The sequence below is a fragment of the Caretta caretta genome, chromosome 3 (genome assembly GCF_965140235.1).
Source record: "Caretta caretta isolate rCarCar2 chromosome 3, rCarCar1.hap1, whole genome shotgun sequence".
Lineage (NCBI taxonomy): Eukaryota > Metazoa > Chordata > Testudines > Cheloniidae > Caretta > Caretta caretta.
The window spans coordinates 179,633,548-179,653,955 of NC_134208.1; the positions used below are offsets into that span (position 1 = coordinate 179,633,548).

At 43.5% G+C, this 20,408-nt stretch overlaps 1 protein-coding gene across 3 annotated transcripts in view; it reads left to right on the top strand.

The window, feature by feature from the left end:
• Window positions 1–20,408, top strand: part of PSME4 (proteasome activator subunit 4) — a 212,390-nt gene that overhangs the window by 115,334 nt on the left and 76,648 nt on the right. For all 3 annotated transcript variants that reach the window (XM_075127153.1, XM_075127152.1, XM_048842866.2), the window contains 8 exons: window positions 53–108; window positions 191–289; window positions 8,966–9,028; window positions 9,204–9,299; window positions 9,906–10,037; window positions 11,036–11,245; window positions 12,084–12,220; window positions 20,194–20,247. In XM_075127153.1, the coding sequence (XP_074983254.1) occupies window positions 53–108; window positions 191–289; window positions 8,966–9,028; window positions 9,204–9,299; window positions 9,906–10,037; window positions 11,036–11,245; window positions 12,084–12,220; window positions 20,194–20,247 (847 nt within the window). The remainder of the gene's footprint in view (window positions 1–52; window positions 109–190; window positions 290–8,965; window positions 9,029–9,203; window positions 9,300–9,905; window positions 10,038–11,035; window positions 11,246–12,083; window positions 12,221–20,193; window positions 20,248–20,408) is intronic.

Sequence of the window (20,408 nt, forward strand, 5' to 3'; positions counted from 1 at the left end):
GAACTGAGCTTCATATCAGATAACACACTTTTTGTTTCCATTCCAATGGTAGACTATATACTCAACAACTCAGAAGATGATACCAAGTCTTTGTTTCTAATCATAAAGGTATAATAGTAATTTTTATGTGTTTTATTTTAATTTTAATGGGTTGACTTGTTTTACATAATGTAAAACCATTTGTTTCTAGATCATTGGTGATCTCTTACAATTCCAAGGGTCTCACAAGCATGAGTTTGACTCCCGGTGGAAGAGCTTTAACTTAGTGAAGAAGTCAATGGAGAACAGGGTCAGTATCTTGTTTACATAGTTTAGTTAGGGAAAAACAACCTTTTTAAAGTTTTAGTTTTGGCTGTTTTTTGGCCTTTACGGTCTTAATGGAACTTTGCATGCATTCCTAGTGAAATTGATATAAGTTACAGTGGGCTGATGTATCATTAGAATATTTTTGTTACAGTAAGTGCCTTTTTTCAAAAGGTTTTAAAGCACTGTACAAATGTTAGTTAAGTCTCATAACATCCCTTTTTATGTACTGAATATTGATACTATTAATGATAGATCTTTGTTAATTTGCTAGTCACTAGGAAACTACATGCTGGGATTTTTTATTTTTGGTGACTTATCTGCATGGAAATAATACAGTCCTTGGATATTAAATTGCTGCTATTGCTAGCACTTGTGAAGCACTAACGATGTTAGAACCATAGATGCCAATTAAGTTGAGAAGCATATAGGAACCAAACTCTTTTCCCTTAGTTTAAATAATATTTAGCACTTCTCATCAATAGATCTTCAAACACTTCTCAAAAGTGGGTAAACATTAATATCTGCTTCTTGCAGGTTGAGAAATTGAGGCATGGAGAGTTTAAATGAGTTGCCCAATGTTATGAGAAGTGAAATCTAGATTACTGAACATGGCTGCTGAAGTAGAGAGCAGAGAAGGCAATCTTTGAGGTGGTTAGGTCCTCACGCATTTAAAGCAATAAAGATAAGGACCAAGATCTTACATTAGGCCAGCAGCAAATGTACAGCATGATCATTAATGAGAATGTGCTCTTGTCAGTCAAGTCCCCCATAGATACCCACACCAGTAGCATGTTGCTACTGCATCTTAAACCATCTGTAGGTGCATCTTGTCTTCTGCTTTAGTTCATGAGAGAACAGCCGGAAATATCTTAAGGAGATATTGTTTTGAGGTGGCAAAAGTGTTAGATAGCAGTATGTGACAGATTTGGCAGTTTCCTTGGAAAACCATATTGAATTAAGTTTAAATATTTTGGAGTCCATTGTATTAAAGGAAAAGATTATTGTGGGCCTGCATGGTCATAGATCTGTATTGAACAATGTGGCAAACAAGAATGATCTTTTGGGACAATATCTATGAAGTGGAACCCCTGGGAAATAGCTTGGGGGAGATGAATGCAAATGTCCTTCGCCGATTATGCAGAAACCAAGCGTTTTGAAGCTATGCCCTGAGGAGAAAACCATTATCTGCTCCCAAAGATTGAGATCAGAGGCTCAATCTGTATAAAGAAACAGGTTGATCTGCACAGTTGGGGTGCTTGTTCTGAGCTGAGGTTGTTATGAACTTGAAGCCACAGAAAAAACCCTTTGGTGAGGTTTGAAAGATTAACTCTGATTGGAGCCCCTCCTGGTGTTGGGAGGGAGGGTGATCTCTGATAAACTAATTAGCATGCACATAGGTTCTTTTATTGTTTTTAATATGTTTTTTCTGTAGTGCTTTCACCTTAAGGATAGATGTGCTTGCTTAGAAATGTCTGTGTGCTAACTTATAACCATGATCAATTATGCTATTTATAGCCTCTGAATAGAAAGCAAAATGTGGACACAGGCCTGTCTACGTAGTCTGGCTTGCTGGGGAATTCACAGTGTAGGCAGGAAACTGTGCAGCCTGAAAAATCCCCTCGTCAAGAGGAAGAGAGATTCAGGTCTTGACCCAATAAAGATTACTGCTCAGGATCCGGGAACCTAGAGTGGGTGCCTTTTTTGGACCGCAGAAGGGAAATACAGGCGCAGTTGCCCCAAACTGTGACACAGTAGTTAAATCTGTATTCGAGTGTGTAGTCGCCTAACTCACCCAAGGCTTTCCAACCACTACAGCTATTTCTGTGTTTGAGTAGTGAAGTATTCACCAGGAACCTGAGATTGCATGCTACCTTGATAACTGGGGTTGGGGGCAAATGCACTCAACAGAGGATAAAATCATTGTTTTATTAGTTCTTCAAGAATTCCCCTTTCTTGGATTCCCCTTCCTATCAACAATCACTGCTACTTTCACTGGATTCAGTTAGAGCCAGCTGTTCTTCATCGCCAGAGTGATTCTTTTTCATCCACTTTGTCTCAGTTTAGTTAGTCTCAGTTTAGGTAGGTCTATAGGATGCTGTGGGGGGGAAAGGGTTCTCCCCCTGTGGTCACTGGCACTACCAGCTGCTGTGGCTGACCATGGCAAATCCCTGGGCTTTAAGAACTGCCCACTCTGTCATGCCTCTGAACAATGAACGCCCGTGTTCTGTCTCAGTTAGGGACTTGTTCTGGAACACTGTAAAAACTGTAGGTACTTTTCAGAGTGGACCCAGCAATCAAGGGTTGTCTGATGAAGCAGTGATAAGGCCAATCTCTGACCTCAGACTTTAGGCGCCTGGATCCTCAGGAGACTGCTGGCTGTTGAAAACTGCCCTGGCTTCATCATCAAAACCAGCCAAATGCTCACTCAGTCCTCTGGCTTCCTCATCTGGGAAGGAGAGAAATGGATCAGACTCAGAGCGCAAAGAGGTGAAGATCATCCCCCTCCCTGGATCCGACTTCAAGGTTGCATAAGACTGCGGTGCATTTGGACATTAAGGGTGCCTCAGAACTTAGGAAAAGTTCCCTACGCACGAGAACTCGTACCAGCTGAGTGGACCTAGCCATAATAGAGGTCTCACCTGATGCTGTCGTGGCTGTTTTAGCCTTCTCATTACTGAGGTAGTCAGAAAGAAAGATAGCCCAGGACTGGATAGAAGCCTGACTGTGGTGCTGGTCATTCTATTGCCCCCAGCACCAGCTCCAGTGCAGTTACTGCCATACCAATCTGTTGGTGATCAAGCACTTTGGACCATGCTGACATGGCTGACACCTGTGCGGCTACTGGAGCTGCATTCACCCTGATGCTGTCCAGATTTCTGGGCCCAGTGACTTTGATGCTTCCACTATCTGGTCAGGTTCCCCTTAGACCCACGGGTTGAGCACCATCCTTCCCAAAGGACTGATTCTGACTCAAAGGAAAGCCATTAGCCATCCCTGGTCAGGTCCTGCTACCCAGCGGTATCAACCTCATCTGGGGGATAAGAGACGTGTCCCTGTGGTGGAGGGTGGAACCAACCCAGCCCAGTACTGGGATCACTGAGACCACACATTGTGGGGCCTGGTGCTATATGATCATGGCATGTGGACCCCCTGGGGACTGCAGTACTATCCAGGACCAGCCTCTCCACCACACTCGTGAGGCAAACAATCACCCCTGTGCCAAAGACTGGACCTGTCCCTGCAGAATCCCTGGGACCAGGAGTAGGCGGCTCCAGTGGATCAGATCCAGAGCAAGGGACGGATGGTACTGGCCATGAGCTCTTCTAGATGATACCCTTGTTCCAGAACAGTCAGCTGCCACTCTTGAGGACTAGAAGATTTTCCAAGACCTCATGGGACATGGGTATCAGTGGCCTTAGAGATACCTATGCAGGTGGTGTGGGATATGCCACACAAACTCCTCAATATCCTGTACTTGGTACTGGGACTCATAGTGATCCTGATAAACAAGGGGCTACTGGAGCCCATGAAAGCCTTATGGCAGACACCAGCATCACTGGCACTGACATCCAAATGGACAGCTAGATGGTACCAAGTCCTGGCTATTGGATATGAACAGAGTTCTATTTGCATCCAGTGGCCAATGAGCAATCCCATTAGAGCAGCCAGAAATTGACCTCTAAAGATGAGACGGTGAAGCACCTAAAACGCGGTGGCCAGAAATCCTACTCCACTTCGAGCTTCCTGATGAGGATCTTGAACTACCAGGTGGTCTTGGCAAAATGCGACCACATCAGCTGCCTGTATCTTACAGCTGTTTGAGAGGCTGCCACACGATTTCAGGGGTGACTTCCAGGCCAGCCTGGCAAAAGGTCATGTGGTGGCCAGAATTGCGTTGTAGGCAGCTTTGGACATACAGGCACTGCCTCCAGGGCGATGGCAACAACAGTTGCAATGCGCCACTCCTCCTGGCTGGCCTCGGCAGGCATATCTGAAGAATTTCAAACAGTTATTGAGGACCTGCCACTTGAGGGCTGCTCACTTTTCCACAAGAAGACTGATGAAGCAATGAGATCTGTCACAGGGTCCACTCACCATAGATGGTGCCTCCTCCTGGCCATTCAGGGACTAGCTCTTCTCATTCACTGCCTACGATGGGACCCCGGGGTGCAACCTGGAGTCTGGTATCCCTCTCATTCTGTGATGCTGTGTCAAGCCACAAACCTTTTGCAGGTATTGCATTTACACAAACATCCACAGGCAGGGAAACTCCCAACTGAGTTACATTAATGCTTTCTCAGCCACTCATGAACCAACAATAGAGAGGCACCAGCCAATTCCCCCCAGTTCCTCAGCCTTGCACCCCAGAACTGTACGGTCTAGCACTGGTCAGAATCCTGGTCAGTGTAAGTTCATTCCCTAGTCCGCCTCTCCCTCGATGTGGAGAGGACACACGCTAGCCTTTGTAAACTGAGCTGATATTTCCCAAGCACTTCAACCAAAACACACAGTTTTATGTAAAATATGAAACAGATTTATTAGCTACAGAAAGGTTGATTTTAGGTAATTAGAAGTAGCAAATGTAGAGATCTAAGTTGGTTACCTAAGAAATAAAAATAAATTTGTAGTCTTGAGTTCTACAAACTAAACAGGATCCCTTCCCTTGTTCAAAGTCTGTTCTCCAGGTGTTGAGTTGGGCAGGGGGAGTGGCCAAGTGATGATGTCACTTTCCCTCTTTTATAGTTTCTTCCAGGTTGCTGGAAAGATTGTTTGACATGGAGAATCGGGCAGTCCAAATTGGTCAAGCAGTCTCCATTGTCTACATGTTTTCTCTGAAAAGTCATCTGGGATAGCCACTGGGAGAGTGGATTCCCTTTAATGAGCCATCAGCATGCCTGGCTACTCCATTGTTATACCTGAAAGGCTGGTTGTGGGTGTCTCAACCTCACAACATATTTCAGTAACACACATAGCAAAACTTCATAACTTCACATCCAATGATACCACATACAATCCAACAGGATATTAATATTCAACAGATCAAGACTTTTAAAATGATACTTCACAAGGCATATTTTGGACAAAACGTATCATAATCATATCACCATTGTGAATATGGGGGTTCCAAGGTGCTGCTTTGAGGCACAACGTGTTGCACTGCCCCTATGATACCAATTCCCCAGTGGCTGGTACGGGAACCTGGGCCTGCCCTCTACTCCAAGTTCCAGCTCAGGGACCCTCTAATCAGCAGCCAAGGTCTGCACCTTCCTGAACCTTGCTGCCTTTTCCCTGAGCCCTTTCCTTACCTTCTGGCTCTCCACCCTTCACTTGGTTTGCCAGCCCCACAACTCCCTCCTCCCAGAGAGTAACTGTAGGCTTCTTGCCTATATAGCCCCAAACACACCTCCATTCTCCCAGGGAGTGACTGCAGACTACTTCCCTGCAGCCTCTCTCTGCTGTATAGAAGCCCCTCCGGTTCCTGCACAGGTGAGTTTCCCCTAATTATAGCTTTCCTCTCAGCCTGAATTCTCCCAGCTTGCAGCCTAATAGGTTAATGGTCCTGGGGATCTCTATCCTGGCCTCCAGAAGAAGGCGCTTCAGACCCCAACCCTATCCATGACAGTTGTTCTTCCAGTATAGGCCATCTGAGCCCCTAGGTCGCAAGATTGCCTAGGTCGCAGGCAGAGGCCCTTGAGAAGAAAGTCTGTTTCGGGGGTAGGGGGATCTACCTCTCAGTTGCACCACCCTGCTTCAGCACCGACTAGGCAGCAGATTTGACTCTGTGCCCAAGGACAACATACTATTCCTTCCACAATCATTGCCCTCCATTCCTTTCAGCAAACATCTGGCTCACTTCCAACAGGCCTGGTCCAGCATCAGACTGCTGGGTATTGGAGGTGGTCCAGAGAGGCCACACAATTCAGTTCTTCTCCCCTCTCCACAACTAACGTTCTTCCCCATCCCCCTTCAAGGACCTGTCCTACGAATGTCTGCTTTGACAAGAGATGCAGTCCCGTCTTGTTTTGGATGCTATGCAGGAGGTTTCCCCTCAGTAGAAGGGAAAGGGGTTCTATACAAGGTACTTACTTAGTCCCAGAAAGATGGGGTTTCATCCAGTGTTAGACCTCAGACCACTGAACACCTATAACAAGAAACACAGGTTCAAGATGGTCTCCCTTGGCGTCAGTTATCCCCTCCCTAAATCAGTAAGACTGTTATGTTGCCCTTGGCCTCAAGGATGCAAAGTTTCACAGTGCAATACACCTAACGCACAAGTCCTTCCTCAGGTTTGTGTTGAACAACAATCATTACCAATTCTGGGTTTTGTCCTATGGGCTCTCTGTGGTGTCCCATGTGATGGTGGCCTATCTGAAAAAGATGAATATCCAGGTGTTTCCATAATTAGATTGGGGTTCTCTTTTGGTGGCCTCAGAGTGGCTCTCCTATTTGGTGACTCTGATATTTTTTCCTAAAATACTTGGGAGCTGGAGCTTGAAGCCCTGTGTCCAGATCCTGAAGCCCCACAGATGGGAGACGGTGCCTGGGGATGGAGCCCAAAGCCGTGTGGCTGGAACCTGGGGCCTGCTGCCATGCACCTGGAGCCCTTCAGCCCCATCGCCCCCACCTCCGCAGGTCTGAAGCACAAATCCTGAGCTCCACTGCCCCTGGGAAGTTGGGGAACTCACTGCCTGCCTACTCCTCCAGCGTTGTGCCCCAGGTGTCTCCGGAGGGGGGCAGGGTCCAACCCCTTCTGGCAACCCCAGCAACCAACACCAAGGTGGTGCATCCAGGAGCAACAGGGAGGGGCTGCTATTTTGCCACTCTTGCCCCCCCACCCCATCACTGCCCAGGAGGCTGTGGCTGCAAGAAAAGCCCCTGGTGGCCACATCTGAGAAAGGCTGACTTAGATGACTGGCTCATCAGGGACCACTCAGAATCTAAGGTCTGGATCAGAATCATGTCCATTTGCCAGCTGTTCACCTGCTGATGAATAAGAAGAAATCCATTTTCATAGGGATAACTTCATAATCTCACCCAGAATTCATAAACTGTACAGACGGACACACCAAAATCATCAGACACTGTTACCTTTCAAATAATAGGAAAAATAACTTGAATAGTATCTTTTATTCAAATATTTACTAAGGATTTTGAGTTGTATATTTTTCTTTTTCTTGCTCTACTCAAAAATGTTGTGTGTTCTCTTCTGATTCTTCAGAGGAATTTGTGCAATATTCTATTTTTAGAATTATGCTGACATCTGCTATTCTGATGCACAAACAAGGATGTAAACAAAGAGTCGTGTTAGGTTCAAACTCCAGTAGATACAAAAGGGAAGAAGTTTGCTAAACAGTAGAGTACTTTCTTAGCCTCTTAAAGGGCATAATGAATTAAAAATGCTTCATAATCCTGCCTATTGGACTGGAAGATAAGGATGCAGTAAATTACTATATATAGGCAGTCTCCCATCTTCCACATGGGTTTTGTTTGTAACACAATGGCAACAACACTATTAACCTCTTGATATTAGATTGATCAGAAATTCCATCTAAGATCCTAAAGCCATATTTTCACTAGAGATTTTCTGAAAGTTTCACATCCTTGCTCTAGCACTGATGATGTTCCCCTGTGGTAAAGCAGTAATGGGAGATGTAATAAGTGTGATATATAGAAGTACTGATAAATACCAAGGCATAAAGACAAAATACACAAGTAAACAAATGACGGAAACCAGATTTTTGCTCTTAAATGTGGAGATAGTCACAACGCTATGCAAAGGGGTCCTTTACATGGGGCTGTATGCAAGCACCAGCCCATGAGAATGGTTGAAAAGGTGATGTTGAAACTTCAAAATGCAAGAGTATTACCAGTTTTGCATGCAAGCCGAGGGTTTTGGCAGGTCTGACTTGATAGGAAGTGAAAAATTGTTCACCTTTTAAGTCCCTTTTTTAGTACATATGTTTAAGTGAGTTTCCTTTGGGATTGCCTCGTCACCTTAGGTATACCAAAGGCTCATGTTTCAGATTTTTGAAGATGTGGATAGTGTGGCAGAACTTGATTATCAGCTGCTGATGGGCAAAAATAAACACCACAATGAGACTGAGCAATGTTACCAAAGAAGATAATCTTAAATTGACCATAAACAAATACCAGATTTCTTTGACTAAAGTTAGTTATGAAGGGCACATGCTAAGTTCAGCTGGGCACGAGATATAAACTTTTATGTATTGAGGCATAAGCCAGCTTCAAATTGCTGAGGGGTTAGGAAAAAATCTTTAAGAAAGTTGGGGGCAGTTGTACAAATATCTAAGCAAATTCATGCCATGATTAACACTGTGTAATAAAGAAGTGACATACAAGAGTGCTGTATGAGAGTGATCATTATTTCTTATCTCCAGACATATGACATGGGTCAAGGTTACAGTTTCACTCCATCACATGACGTGGATCAATATCCACTGACACCAGTTGTCACTGTGGCAGAAGTTTTTTTAAAAATCCTTTGTATAACTGCACCCCAACAGTCAGAATGTCTCACTGTAGAACCCGCTGATAATATATATTGTGTACAGAAAACATAAGAGGTGAGAGTTCATATTTACATTGCTAAAGTTAGCTTTGAGATCTGAACCAAATTACTCTGATTTTTTCCTTGCAGCTTCAAGGAAAGAAGCAGCATATTAGAGCCTTGCTAATTGACAGAGTCATGTTGCAGCATGAGGTAATGTACATTTCTGTACTACCAATTTTTACTTGCAGCTATACTAGGAAACGTTAATCTGTAACATCTTATTTAACAAAAAGCATTCTCAATCTCTACAATAACTTTCCGCTCTTAGATTTGTAAAATTGCAAATAGAGCCTGTGTCTAATTGGGATTTTTCTACTTCCTTTAGCTGAGAACTCTAACTGTTGAAGGCTGTGAATATAAAAATATACACCAAGACATGATTAGGGATCTTCTGTGTTTGTCTACAAGTTCCTATGGTCAGGTAAGAATATTTCTTCTGTGCTAAAGTAATTCAGTCATCAGTTACATTTATTGAGTTTATTTTCAACTTGATATTTGCAGTGAAATGTAATATAGCTTTTAATTCGTTGGTAGAATTCAGTGTCACAGTATCTTTGTTTTTTATTTCCGTTTCAGTAATGTATGAAACATTTTAATTACTCACATAATTCTTTCCAAGGCTCTGTCCAATCCTGGTTAGGCCCAAAATTTGACTGATTTTTTTGAAATTTGCAAAAGTGTGTTTTGTCCTATGAATTAAAGACTTACTGAAGTCAATTGCAGCTGCACTCACTCATCCAAAACCAGAATTGGGACCATAGAATCTTTTGATTTATTATTAAATCTTTTGATTTATTTATTAAACTTTAATCTCATTTGTATTAAGTGCTTAGCAAATGTGCCAGATTGACAGTTGTGGAAACTGAAGTCTTCAGGTCACGGAACAGATGCATCCCATGGCAAGACAAATGCACTGACTCACCTTCCTAAGACCTGCACTTTAGTAATTGAAGGGAACTAGGATATCACTGCTTTGTATATTCTTTTGTGTACTTGTAGATCTGTGGTAATGCTTATCTTTCTACAGGTCAGAAGTAAAGCTCAGCAAGCATTCTTCACAGCACTGGGAACATACAACTTTTGTTGCAGAGATATCATTCCTTTGGTTTTGGAGTTTTTGCGGCCAGACCGACATGATGTTACTCAGCAGCAGTTTAAAGTATTGTCTCAGTTACTTAATTTCAGATCTGTCTTCAGTTTGTGTGTAAGATTTTAATGGTTAAAATACATGTGGTATGGTGTAAAGATTTTATTAGCGTAACTTTGGGATGGTTGAATTACTCATGGTTAGCTAACCCTAAAGTGACTTAGGCAGTCATCCCAAAAAAGTGCTCATAAAAAATATTTTTATACCATTCGCCACCTTCATGAATATACCCCATTTCATCAGGATCTCAGGAATTATGAATGCTTTATGCTAATAGCTGTTCACTTTTATATCCTAATTAAAACAAAAAAAAAAATAGTGCAAAGCAATAAAATCTCAGCAGACTGTTCTTAGTTCAGTAGTTTTTTTAGCAACCCTAGTAGAGCAAGGAAGGAAGAACAAAGAGCTGATCGACAAAATGTTGTGCTAAGGCTATGTGTGCACTGCCCCACAATTCAGGCTACAGGGGTGTGAATAGCAGTGCGCACCATTAGTGTAATCCTGTATGAAGAGAATTACATTAATGCGAACTAGGAACCTTTTTTTGTGTGCCTGCGGTGTCCACACAACGGAGTTACAGCGCAACGCTTTGATGCTCACTTCTGTTCATGCCATTCATAGGCCGAATTGCAGGGCAGTGTAGACAAGCCTAAGAAACACAAGTTGGTAATTTAAACTACCATAAATAGGTTTGTAGAAAGGCCAGGTGTTTGTTTATTCATTGTGGTTATTGAAATGTGTTCTGTGGAAATAGTTCCCTCACAACCATTCTATGAAAGAGAAATCCAATTAGTCAATTAATCAGCACTACTTGCACACACTACTGAAATAAATATTTAATATGTCAGAATTGTGTGGAATATCTTGTATATATTAGAGATAAACTGGATGGTTTAATCTCAGTTCATGTTACAATTTAATAATTTGTACAATGCAGAGCAACGAATTTTTATTTTATATGAATGACTGCTTTATATAACTTTTAATATTACAACTCTTGTTTACTGTAGGGTGCCTTGTATTGTCTTCTTGGAAACCACAGTGGAGTATGCCTGGCAAATCTTCATGATTGGGACTGTATTGTACAGACATGGCCAGCAATTGTTTCTTCTGGACTTAGCAAAGCTATGTCTCTGGAAAAGCCATCTATAGTGAGACTCTTTGATGACCTAGCAGAAAAGATCCACAGACAGTATGAAACAATTGGATTGGACTTTTCAGTAAGCAAAAAAATTACTTAAAAGCTAACATCACATTCAGAGGCTGTTTGACTTATATTTGATAAAATGAGTCAGTCGTTTAATAAATTTTACATGTTTTGGTTTAGCTTTGACTACTAATATTGATGTATTGATTTCATTCTGATTTCCAGTATGCATAAATATAGACAAATATATCTAAGACTGGAATATTATATATTTGAGTTTAAGATTATTAGAATTTGACACCTTCCCCCCTCTTTCCCCCCCCCCCCATTTTTAGAGGCCAGGTATGCAATGGGAATGAAAAATAACTTATCTTTTGGCTCTTGTCAGGTGTGGGCCCTCCAGCTCAAGGTCACTGTGCATTTGCAGGACAGTGTGGGGAAGCTTGCACTGTCAGTACTTGTGTTGTGTCTGTTCTGTTGTTAGTCTAACAACTTTCACAATACTAAATTTACTTAATAAATGAAACATGAGGACAGAAACCATTATCATAAATATTTTACCATTTTTGTTTAACTATAAAATCACAGTTTGTGCATGGTTTACTCCATGCCTTAAAATATAGACATGTAATCATAGCTCTATCAGTATTTTAAAACTACTAAATTTTCCTCCATCTTATCATAACAAGACTACTGAGAGCAGTGATTCCTGTCAAATAACAAAGGAGCAACCTGAATTGCCTGTGTAGGCAATTTTGTAAAATATAAAGGGAGGCTTATTCATATCTATGTGGAAGGGACAGTATGAGCACTTCATTTGACTGCCTTTCTGGGTGTCTCCTTTTCCAGAAGGATGGCTAACATTATTTGGCTGCTATTCAGTTAGAGATGTTTCCCTTCTCTCTCAACAGGTTCCAGAGAAATGTGTCGAGATGGCCATTCTAATGCAAAAAGCAAAAAACCCAAGTGCCAGTGGGATGATGCTTAGCTCAGAAGAGATTCAGTTAGGAATTCAACGACAGAAAGAAAAGAATGCTGAGGCCTTGCAGTAAGTTAGATTGGTCTATGTAGACTTCAGTAAGCGTAATAGTTTTTAGTCGATAAACATATACAGTTCATGAGTGATGATGTAAACTTAATCTAAAATTGTTCATTAAATGTAATATCCCAAGAGGATGTGCTATTTTTCTTCTGAGTTTTGAGGCTAATGAGAAATCATTATTTGTGACATCTGTGTGTAGGCTTTTCTCTAGCAAAAATGAAACTGTTTAAAAGTAATCTCTCCTTCATAACCTTTTTTTTAATACGTTAGCCTACACGTGACACTGAACTCCAACCATCTTTCCTTCCATTGTTGCATCTTTTTAATTTCTTATTGTAGCTGTCTTTCTGTAATTCTTAACTACATTGGAAGGGACCCCACTGACTTGTTTGAGAACCTGTATAGAATGGAATATTCCATATTCTCATCACCATAGTGCCTGAGCACCTTCCAGTAGTGTGTTAAGAAAATGGCACTTCATCTCAAAATTTTGTACCAGTTATAGTTACTAGTACTTATTAAGATAATACTTCAGACTAATGAACGATTTTTTTTTCAATTGATTTACTTTGTGCGTTTGACAGCTTTGTTTTCAGTCACTTTAATGTGTTTGTGCTGGTGTACCCCCTTCCGTGAGGTCTTCAAGAGGGTGCACACCAATAACAGAAACAGTGCAGCTGAAACAGAAAAGGCAGCAGTGTGCCTGAGTATGAGACAACACAGTAATAAGAGAATATTGCTTACTTCTGGGGGAATTCTGCATGAAAAAATTAAAAATTCTGCACATAATATTTTAAAATTCTGCATATTTTATTTGTCAAAATAGCACAATATAATCACACCAGTTTCAATTACTTTGGTAATTTATTTCAAAATACTCGTCAGCAAGTATGTCTGTAACAATACAGACAACGAAAAAGATTCAGGAAATGTTTTTTGACAAATAGATTCCTTACTAGGCATATTTATGCAAAACTTTGAATAATTCATTTAAACTACAATACAGAACTGTATTTCCCACCCCTCTCAGAAGCAGCCCAAAGTCTTGGGGGAGTCAAGGGTAATGGAGGAGCTGGGGGGGGGGAAAGGAGCCAGGGAGTGAACCTGGAGGGTTGTTGGGTGTGGGTGGGGGAAGTATGGAACAGTTTTTTTGGGTGGGGTGGGGAGGGATTGTTAGGGATCCTCACCCATGCAGACCTTGGCAGACCCCTAGCCTCTCCCATTCAGTCAGGCACATCTGCCCCTGTCCCCATGTGTCCCTCCAACCCCACTCAGGCACCCACTCCCCCCCCTTCCCATGTGGCCCTGCACCCCCACTCAGCCACCCCCATGTGGTCGTGCATCGCCTCAGCCAGCCCCAGCCTGGGAGCGGCTGCTCTGTTCTAGTACCACAGCAGCCCTTGGTGGTCAAAAGGCATAACTGCAGGAACTTTCCGGCAGAAGTTATTTTCTGTGGGAGAAAAAATTATGCCTGGCACATGAATTATGTGCACGCGCAGTGGTTCAGAATTCCCCTGGGAATAATTGCTGCAAATAGACAGAAGGAATGGATCAGCCTTAAAGCAATGACGTTGACATCTGGTTTGGAAATTCATTTAGAGAGTTGATGCTTGGGGGCAGTGTGGTACGGAGGGGTTGGAATAATGGAAACAGTTTCCCGGTCCCTCCATGTCAGACAACCTTAATGGTGGAGTGTTCCCTGTCTCCATGGCAACTGGGAGCGGATGAGATCTTTGCTCAGGGCATGGGCTAAGGATCTCCCCGTAGGAAGATGCTTCCAAGAAGCACACACTGCAGACTCCGGGTCTCCCTTTGTAGCAGAAATTTCACAGGATTTGTTTTAAAAAAAAAAAAAATTAACTAAATGCTCTGTTCCTTCATTGGTTTTGAGGTTTTTATCCTCAAAACTGCTAAATCTAGTCCCAACATTTTTTTATTTTTGGCTTTCTGAGGAGAGTTTGAAGGACACCACCTGTCCTCCCTTTTCCTCTCAGAAACAGGAGACAGAACGCCTCGGGAACCCAGCTCTCAGTTGGCATGTTGGGAAGGTCCACACTGAGACAGTTGAGTAGGCCACATGGAAGCTCCCTTCACTGAGACGAGTCCTGAATGAGTGGCATGGAACGGGGGATAAGTTTGTTTTGTTTTGTTTTTTTTCAAACTCCCCTCCCCCTTGCACCTCTCTCCCCTTAGCTCTCTCCTAGGAATGAGGATTGTATTTCCCACAGCTTTCAGAGCAAGCAGGAAAGGTTCACTGGAGCCTCCTAAATCTTGGGGGAAGAGATACCCATAGTAACCCCAAGGAAGAAATTCCTGTTCCCAGCCAGTGTGTAAGTAAGATTCATGCTGAGATGGTTGAGAAGGCTGCAAAGTATCCCCCTTCCCACAAGCTGTTTTACCTGCAAGGGCTCAGCTGCCATGAAAGTGGGCAGCTCCTGGGACATTTGATAGTAATGAGTAGGGCCCTACCAAATTCATGGCCGTGAAAAACACTTCACGAACTGTGAAATCTGGTCTCATCCCATGCTCACCTTACTTCTGCGCTGCCTTCGGAGCTGGGTGGCCTGAGAGAGGTGGCTGTTGGCCAGGCGCCCAGCTCTGAAGGCAGTGCCCTGCCAGCAGTAATGCAGAAGTAAGGGTGGCAATGCCATATCGGGTCACCCTTACTTCTGTGCTGCTGCTGGCGGCGGCTCTTCCTTCAGAGATCCGCTCCCAGCCAGCAACTGCTACTCTCCAGCTCCCTAACTCTGAAGGCAGTGCCACTGTCTACAGCAGCGCAGAAGTAAGGGTAGCAGTGTCGCAAACCCGCCTCCTCCGCCCCCAACACACACAATAACCTTGCAACTTCCCCACAACTCCTTTTTGGGTCAAAACCCCTACAATTACAACACCATGAAATTTCAGATTTAAATAGCTGAAATAATTAAATTTACTATTTTTTAAATCCTAGGACCGTGAAATTGACCAAAATGGACCGTGAATTTGGTAGGGACCTACCGATGAGTCATTTATCTCCAGTGTCTCTGACTCACTTTTCATTTTGTATAGTCTGTCACCAATCAGCCGAGATCCAGCAGCAGGGAGCATGGGGTGAAGTGATACAGATCCCCTTACCTGGAGGATGCACCTAGCTTCTCTCCTCTTCCAGCCATCCCACAGGAGGGCTACTGTTTTCCTTAGGACAACATGCAGGATACATGGCTGCAGATTGTTCTTTCAATCTTTCTGATAACACACTTTCCCCCTCCTAGGGCCCCGTCACCATTCTCTCAGAGGTCTGGCCCAGGGACTGGTGAAGGCTGGTGCTCACAATCAACTCGTAAAGGAACAACACAACATCTTAAAACCTTTCATGAGAGAATCTCCCTTCTAGATTCTCCAAAGAGAAGTAGAAATATCTAAAACTGGTCTATAAGCGAGATACCTCAGACTCTCAGCTAAGCTTCCCAGAGTTTAGCATGAATGGAGATCTAACTTAACAGGTGCATATGCTTTTAGAAAATGAAAAATCCAAAAAAACCCTCAAACTCTGCAAAGTTTACTCCTGGAGGAATTCTGCACCATTGCACAAGTGCAGAATTTATGTCCCCTGCAGATTTCTTTGGTTCCCTACAGAAAAATGACTTTCCCATAGATGAAAACTTGGATATAGCAGTGTCAACCCTGGACTATTAACTGCAGTCTCTGATTGTTCATCTGGGAGGCCATTGGGAGGGTAGATAACTCCCACCTAAAAAAAACAAAAGAAAAAAAACCCCATATATAAAATCTACCTTAAACTAGATTTCCATAACAGCTTTTATGGGACTGATGTTTCCCCTGACTGTTGTTTGCTGCACATTCAAAACTTCCAAATATGTGTTGTTACCCTTCTAAATGTTTTGTTGGTAAGCTCTTTGGAGAGCATAGAGACAAAGCAGTCACTGAGGCTTTAGACAAGGGAATTGGTCCCTCCCTTGTTCCAGCGAGAGAATCTTCAATCTACCTCATCTCAGCAAGTGTTCCCTTTTAAGCTGCTGCTCTTGCAGGTTCCTACACATTAGGAGGAGGCTTTTTGCTACATTTCCGGAGTCGAAAGACTAAGGCCACCATTTCTTGGAAAACCATCCAACTCCAAAAGCTGCTCTTGATTTTTGGGTTTCCTGAGTCTGGGAAGATTCTCTCTTGCAACATCCCTCACCTAGATTTCCTATGAGGGGCATTTCAGGGTGGGCTCCCATCTGGGAGTGAACCACTCAGAAAAAGGGTGCTTAAGATAATATTTATCATTTCCCCAAAGTAAATTAAAATAAACCGGCACTGTCTCATGCTATGGACTATCAAACTCACTCTTCCATTTCCAGCAGATGATTCTTCAGAAATCTGGTATTTGTGAACAATTGCTAAGTTAAATGTTCAGCACTTCTTACAGAAGTAGCCTTGTTCATGTCCTGGACATAAGCCTCTACTCTGTTACTCAAAATTCTGTACCAAGAAGGAAAGTCAGTGTCGGCCAGCTCACCAAGATACATGAAGAACCAAGGGAATGCCGTCTAGATCAGTTAGCCTTTCAGTGCATTGCAGGCCAGTTTGAAAGGCTATTGATGGCTCTATTTGCATCCCAGTCCAGTTGGAATATCAAGAGGTGCTATGTGAGCAAAAGATACACCAAAGTGTAGGTTGTCGTCCCCTTATCTCAGAAGTGGGCTAAGTGGCCTCCTTTATGCTCTCCCCCCTGCTGCTGATAGTAAAGATGGTAAATCAGATTGTGAAGGAGCAAGACCACAGTAATTGTAACTGCCTTCTCATTAACACTCAGGTCTTGGTTCTTAGACCCAATTTAAATGTAACTGGAACCTCCTCTCAAACTTCACACAATGGGGGGCTGATTCTGAGTCAAAATCCAGTGCTGCCTAGCCCATCACCTAGAAAGGAATCAGTCACTCTTTCTGAGAAAGTGATAAACATCCTCCTAGTATCTTGGAGGAGATTCACAGATATCTGTATATCACTTGAGGTGTAGATGTTGATGTTACAAGAGACACACATCAGGGGACAGTCTGCTAAAGCTAAGGATCTTCTGGTGTTAGCCTGACCAGTGGACAGGTGGACAAGTCAGTGACTTCGGGCATATTGCACTGTAAAGAAATCCATGAGAATCTCTCCTCACCAGCACATAACAGATGGCTGAGGACCACCATTCTTACCAGTCCTCAGTCAAAACACAAATTCCTGTCATGTTCTTGAGCTGCATGCTACAAATCCTAATAAAACTGCCTTTCATCTTCACATTGGTAGGTCTCTTCCTCCTCTCCCTGGAAGTATTTTGCCTACTTGCCCCCTCCTGGTACCAAGGGGGTTTTGGAGCTTGGAATGCTCTCAATGAAGTCTCAGTTATATGTTCTATCAAACATGGTAGTTCTGTAAACTAAGCAGGCCTCTGTCCCCAAGGTAACAGCAATCTTTCTTATATAATAGGAAGTGGTATTTTTGTCCTGGATGAAGCCAGATATCCTAAGGAAGTAAAATTCATAAGCTCGAGGTAAACAAAGCCTACATAGGAATAAAAGTTTATATAGCATAGGCATTTGGAGCCTGAGGTACAACTCCTTATTACCACGTACCACTCGCTCTGTGGAAAGAGCAATGATTTTTTGGAAAGATCACACACATCTTATTAGAAGGTCTATAAAGCTACTACAGTACCTTTCATCCGCATTTTTTTCAAACACTGTAGTCGACATTCTCATCCTCGCCGAGGCAGCATTTGGTGGAAGGGTGTTACAGAAGAGCGTTCCCCAGTAACTCTTATGTTCCTTTTCATACCTGCATGGGTAAATTAAACCCTTCCCCGCCTCCCAGGGATGACTTACTGTTTTCTACATCCCACTGGGAAGATTATCTGACATGAAGGGAACTGAGGGAAAAGTCGGCCTTAAATTCACAGGAAAGGCCTAAAACTCAGCCTTACCTGTGAATTTTCGTTCTAGGACATGCCATGTTATACAGTCTGACCCTTCCTTGGAGGACTCTGAATGGCATAAATTTTTCACTAAAAAGTGCTAGAAGAGTATTAAATTAAAAAGGGCGTTGTTAAATGAAAGGACACAAGAGACGAAAACAGTTGTATAGCTCATTTCTCCCTGGAGCAAGGGGAACAGTGGCTAGTAGGGAGCTGATTACAACTCCTGATTGTGCATTGGTCCAGCATCTGGCACTGACTGACTCCCATTACGTCCTATACCTCCCCCTGCCATGGCTTTAAGCCAGGGCTGGGATCTGGCAAAGGATCCTCCTCATCAAGGGTTTACACACCAGCAGAAAGTTCCCCTTCACATGGGGAATTGTCCATAGTCCATTTACAGCCAGAATCTGGTCACTTTGCAAAGTGGCCAGACAGGACTGAAGAATCTAAAATAGAGCACCTTTTATTGGTATGGCAAAGCACAGTGTATATCAGAGGTTGGCAAACTACGGCCTGCGGGCCACATGCGGCCCGCGGGACCCTCCTGCCCGGCCCCTGAGCTCCTGGCTGGGGAGGCTAATCCCCGGCCCCTCCCCCACAGCCTCAGTGCACCGCAGCTGCAGAGCCACGGCCTGACCCAGTGCTCTGGGCGGCGCGTCTTTATCGATGCCAGCCACCGGTGCTCCAGGCAGTGCGGTAAGGGGGTAGGGGGGGCTGGATAGAGGGCAGGGGAAGTTGGGGGTGTGGATAGGGGTCGGGGCAGTCAGAGGGTGGGGAACAGGGGGGTTGGATGAGGCAAGGGTCCCCGGGGGGCAGTCAGGAATTGTGGGGGTGTGTTGGATGGGGTGGCAGGGGGCAGTAAGGGGTGGTGGGACAGGGAGAAGGGGTGGTTGGATGGGGCAGAGGTCCCAGGGGGCAGTCAGGAATGAGAGGAGGGGTTGGATAGGGCGGCGGGGGGCAGTCAGGGTTGGGGGTCTGGGGGTGGTGGATGAGGCAGGAGTCCCAGAAGGGCCGTCAGGACAGGGACAGTGGGGGTTGGATGGGGCAGGAGTCCCGGGGGGGCCGTCAGGGGGCAAGAAGCAGGGGGGGTCAGATAGGGGGCAGGGGCTGGGCCACCCCTGGCTGTCTGGGGAGACACAACCTCCCCTAACCAGCCCTCCGTACAATTTTGGAAACCCGATGTGGCCGTCAGACCAAAAAGTTTTCCTGCCCCTGGTGTATATCCAGGCAGATTATGAAGTACATACAACTTCTCTCTTATACCAGCTTTAGGCAGGAAACTCTGCTGACCCTATGGAGTTACTCCTGGTTTCTACTAGTGTACATGAGGGTGAATCAACCTGCGCGCTTGTCAGTAATGTCAAAAACCGAGACTTGAATATTTTGATGATATGCAAGTTTATCTAATTGGATAGAGACCAACTGGTGCATTCTAGGGAAATGATACCCTGATTTTCACACCTCCAAAACACAGTGCAGAAAATGCCACTCAGCTGGGCAAACTAGCTGCCTTTTAAGACCTTATATGGGCAGAAATTTAAAGATACTATGTTGGTTCACGTTAGTTAACTTACTCTAAAACCTAAACTTCTAGTCAAGACAAGACAAATTAAAACTTAAACTCGACCCTTTTAGCATATGCTAAAGTATAGCTTGCCATGTCTTGACTCGAGTTTTTAAGGGTTTTAATTAGACTTAGCTGACTAACATGATCCAACATCACACCTTGAAATCCTAATCTAGACAAGCCACAGTGTGGAGGAATCACCGTAATATTCCTCCCTTGACTCAACAGCGATTCTCTCCCCTCCAGTCCTTCCTCTCACAAAAGTTAACATGACATATACACAACCTCTGCAGTGTTATTTTAATTACCAGACATTGTCTGTAGTATTTATATTTGTTGTGAGAATGAAGAGAAAATATAATGCCTTACTTTGTTTATATAAAGATTCTTTTAAACACTTCTCTCCATGATGTCTAGTTGTTGACAGTACACTTCAAGTCTATAGACTCATTTTACTTTTTTTTTCAGAAACTATGAAAATTTGGTCAACATGCTGTTAGATTGCGTGAATCAAAGAAATCTGTAAGTTTGCCTTTCTCTGTGAACTTTTTTATGTGCTAGTTTTTCTGAATTAAAAAAACGCACAGTAAAATAGATAGCTTAGATAACTGGAAATAACACATGCAGCCTTTCCTGTACAGGACTGGTTAAAATGCAGTTTAGATCAGTAGTGATCAAAAAGT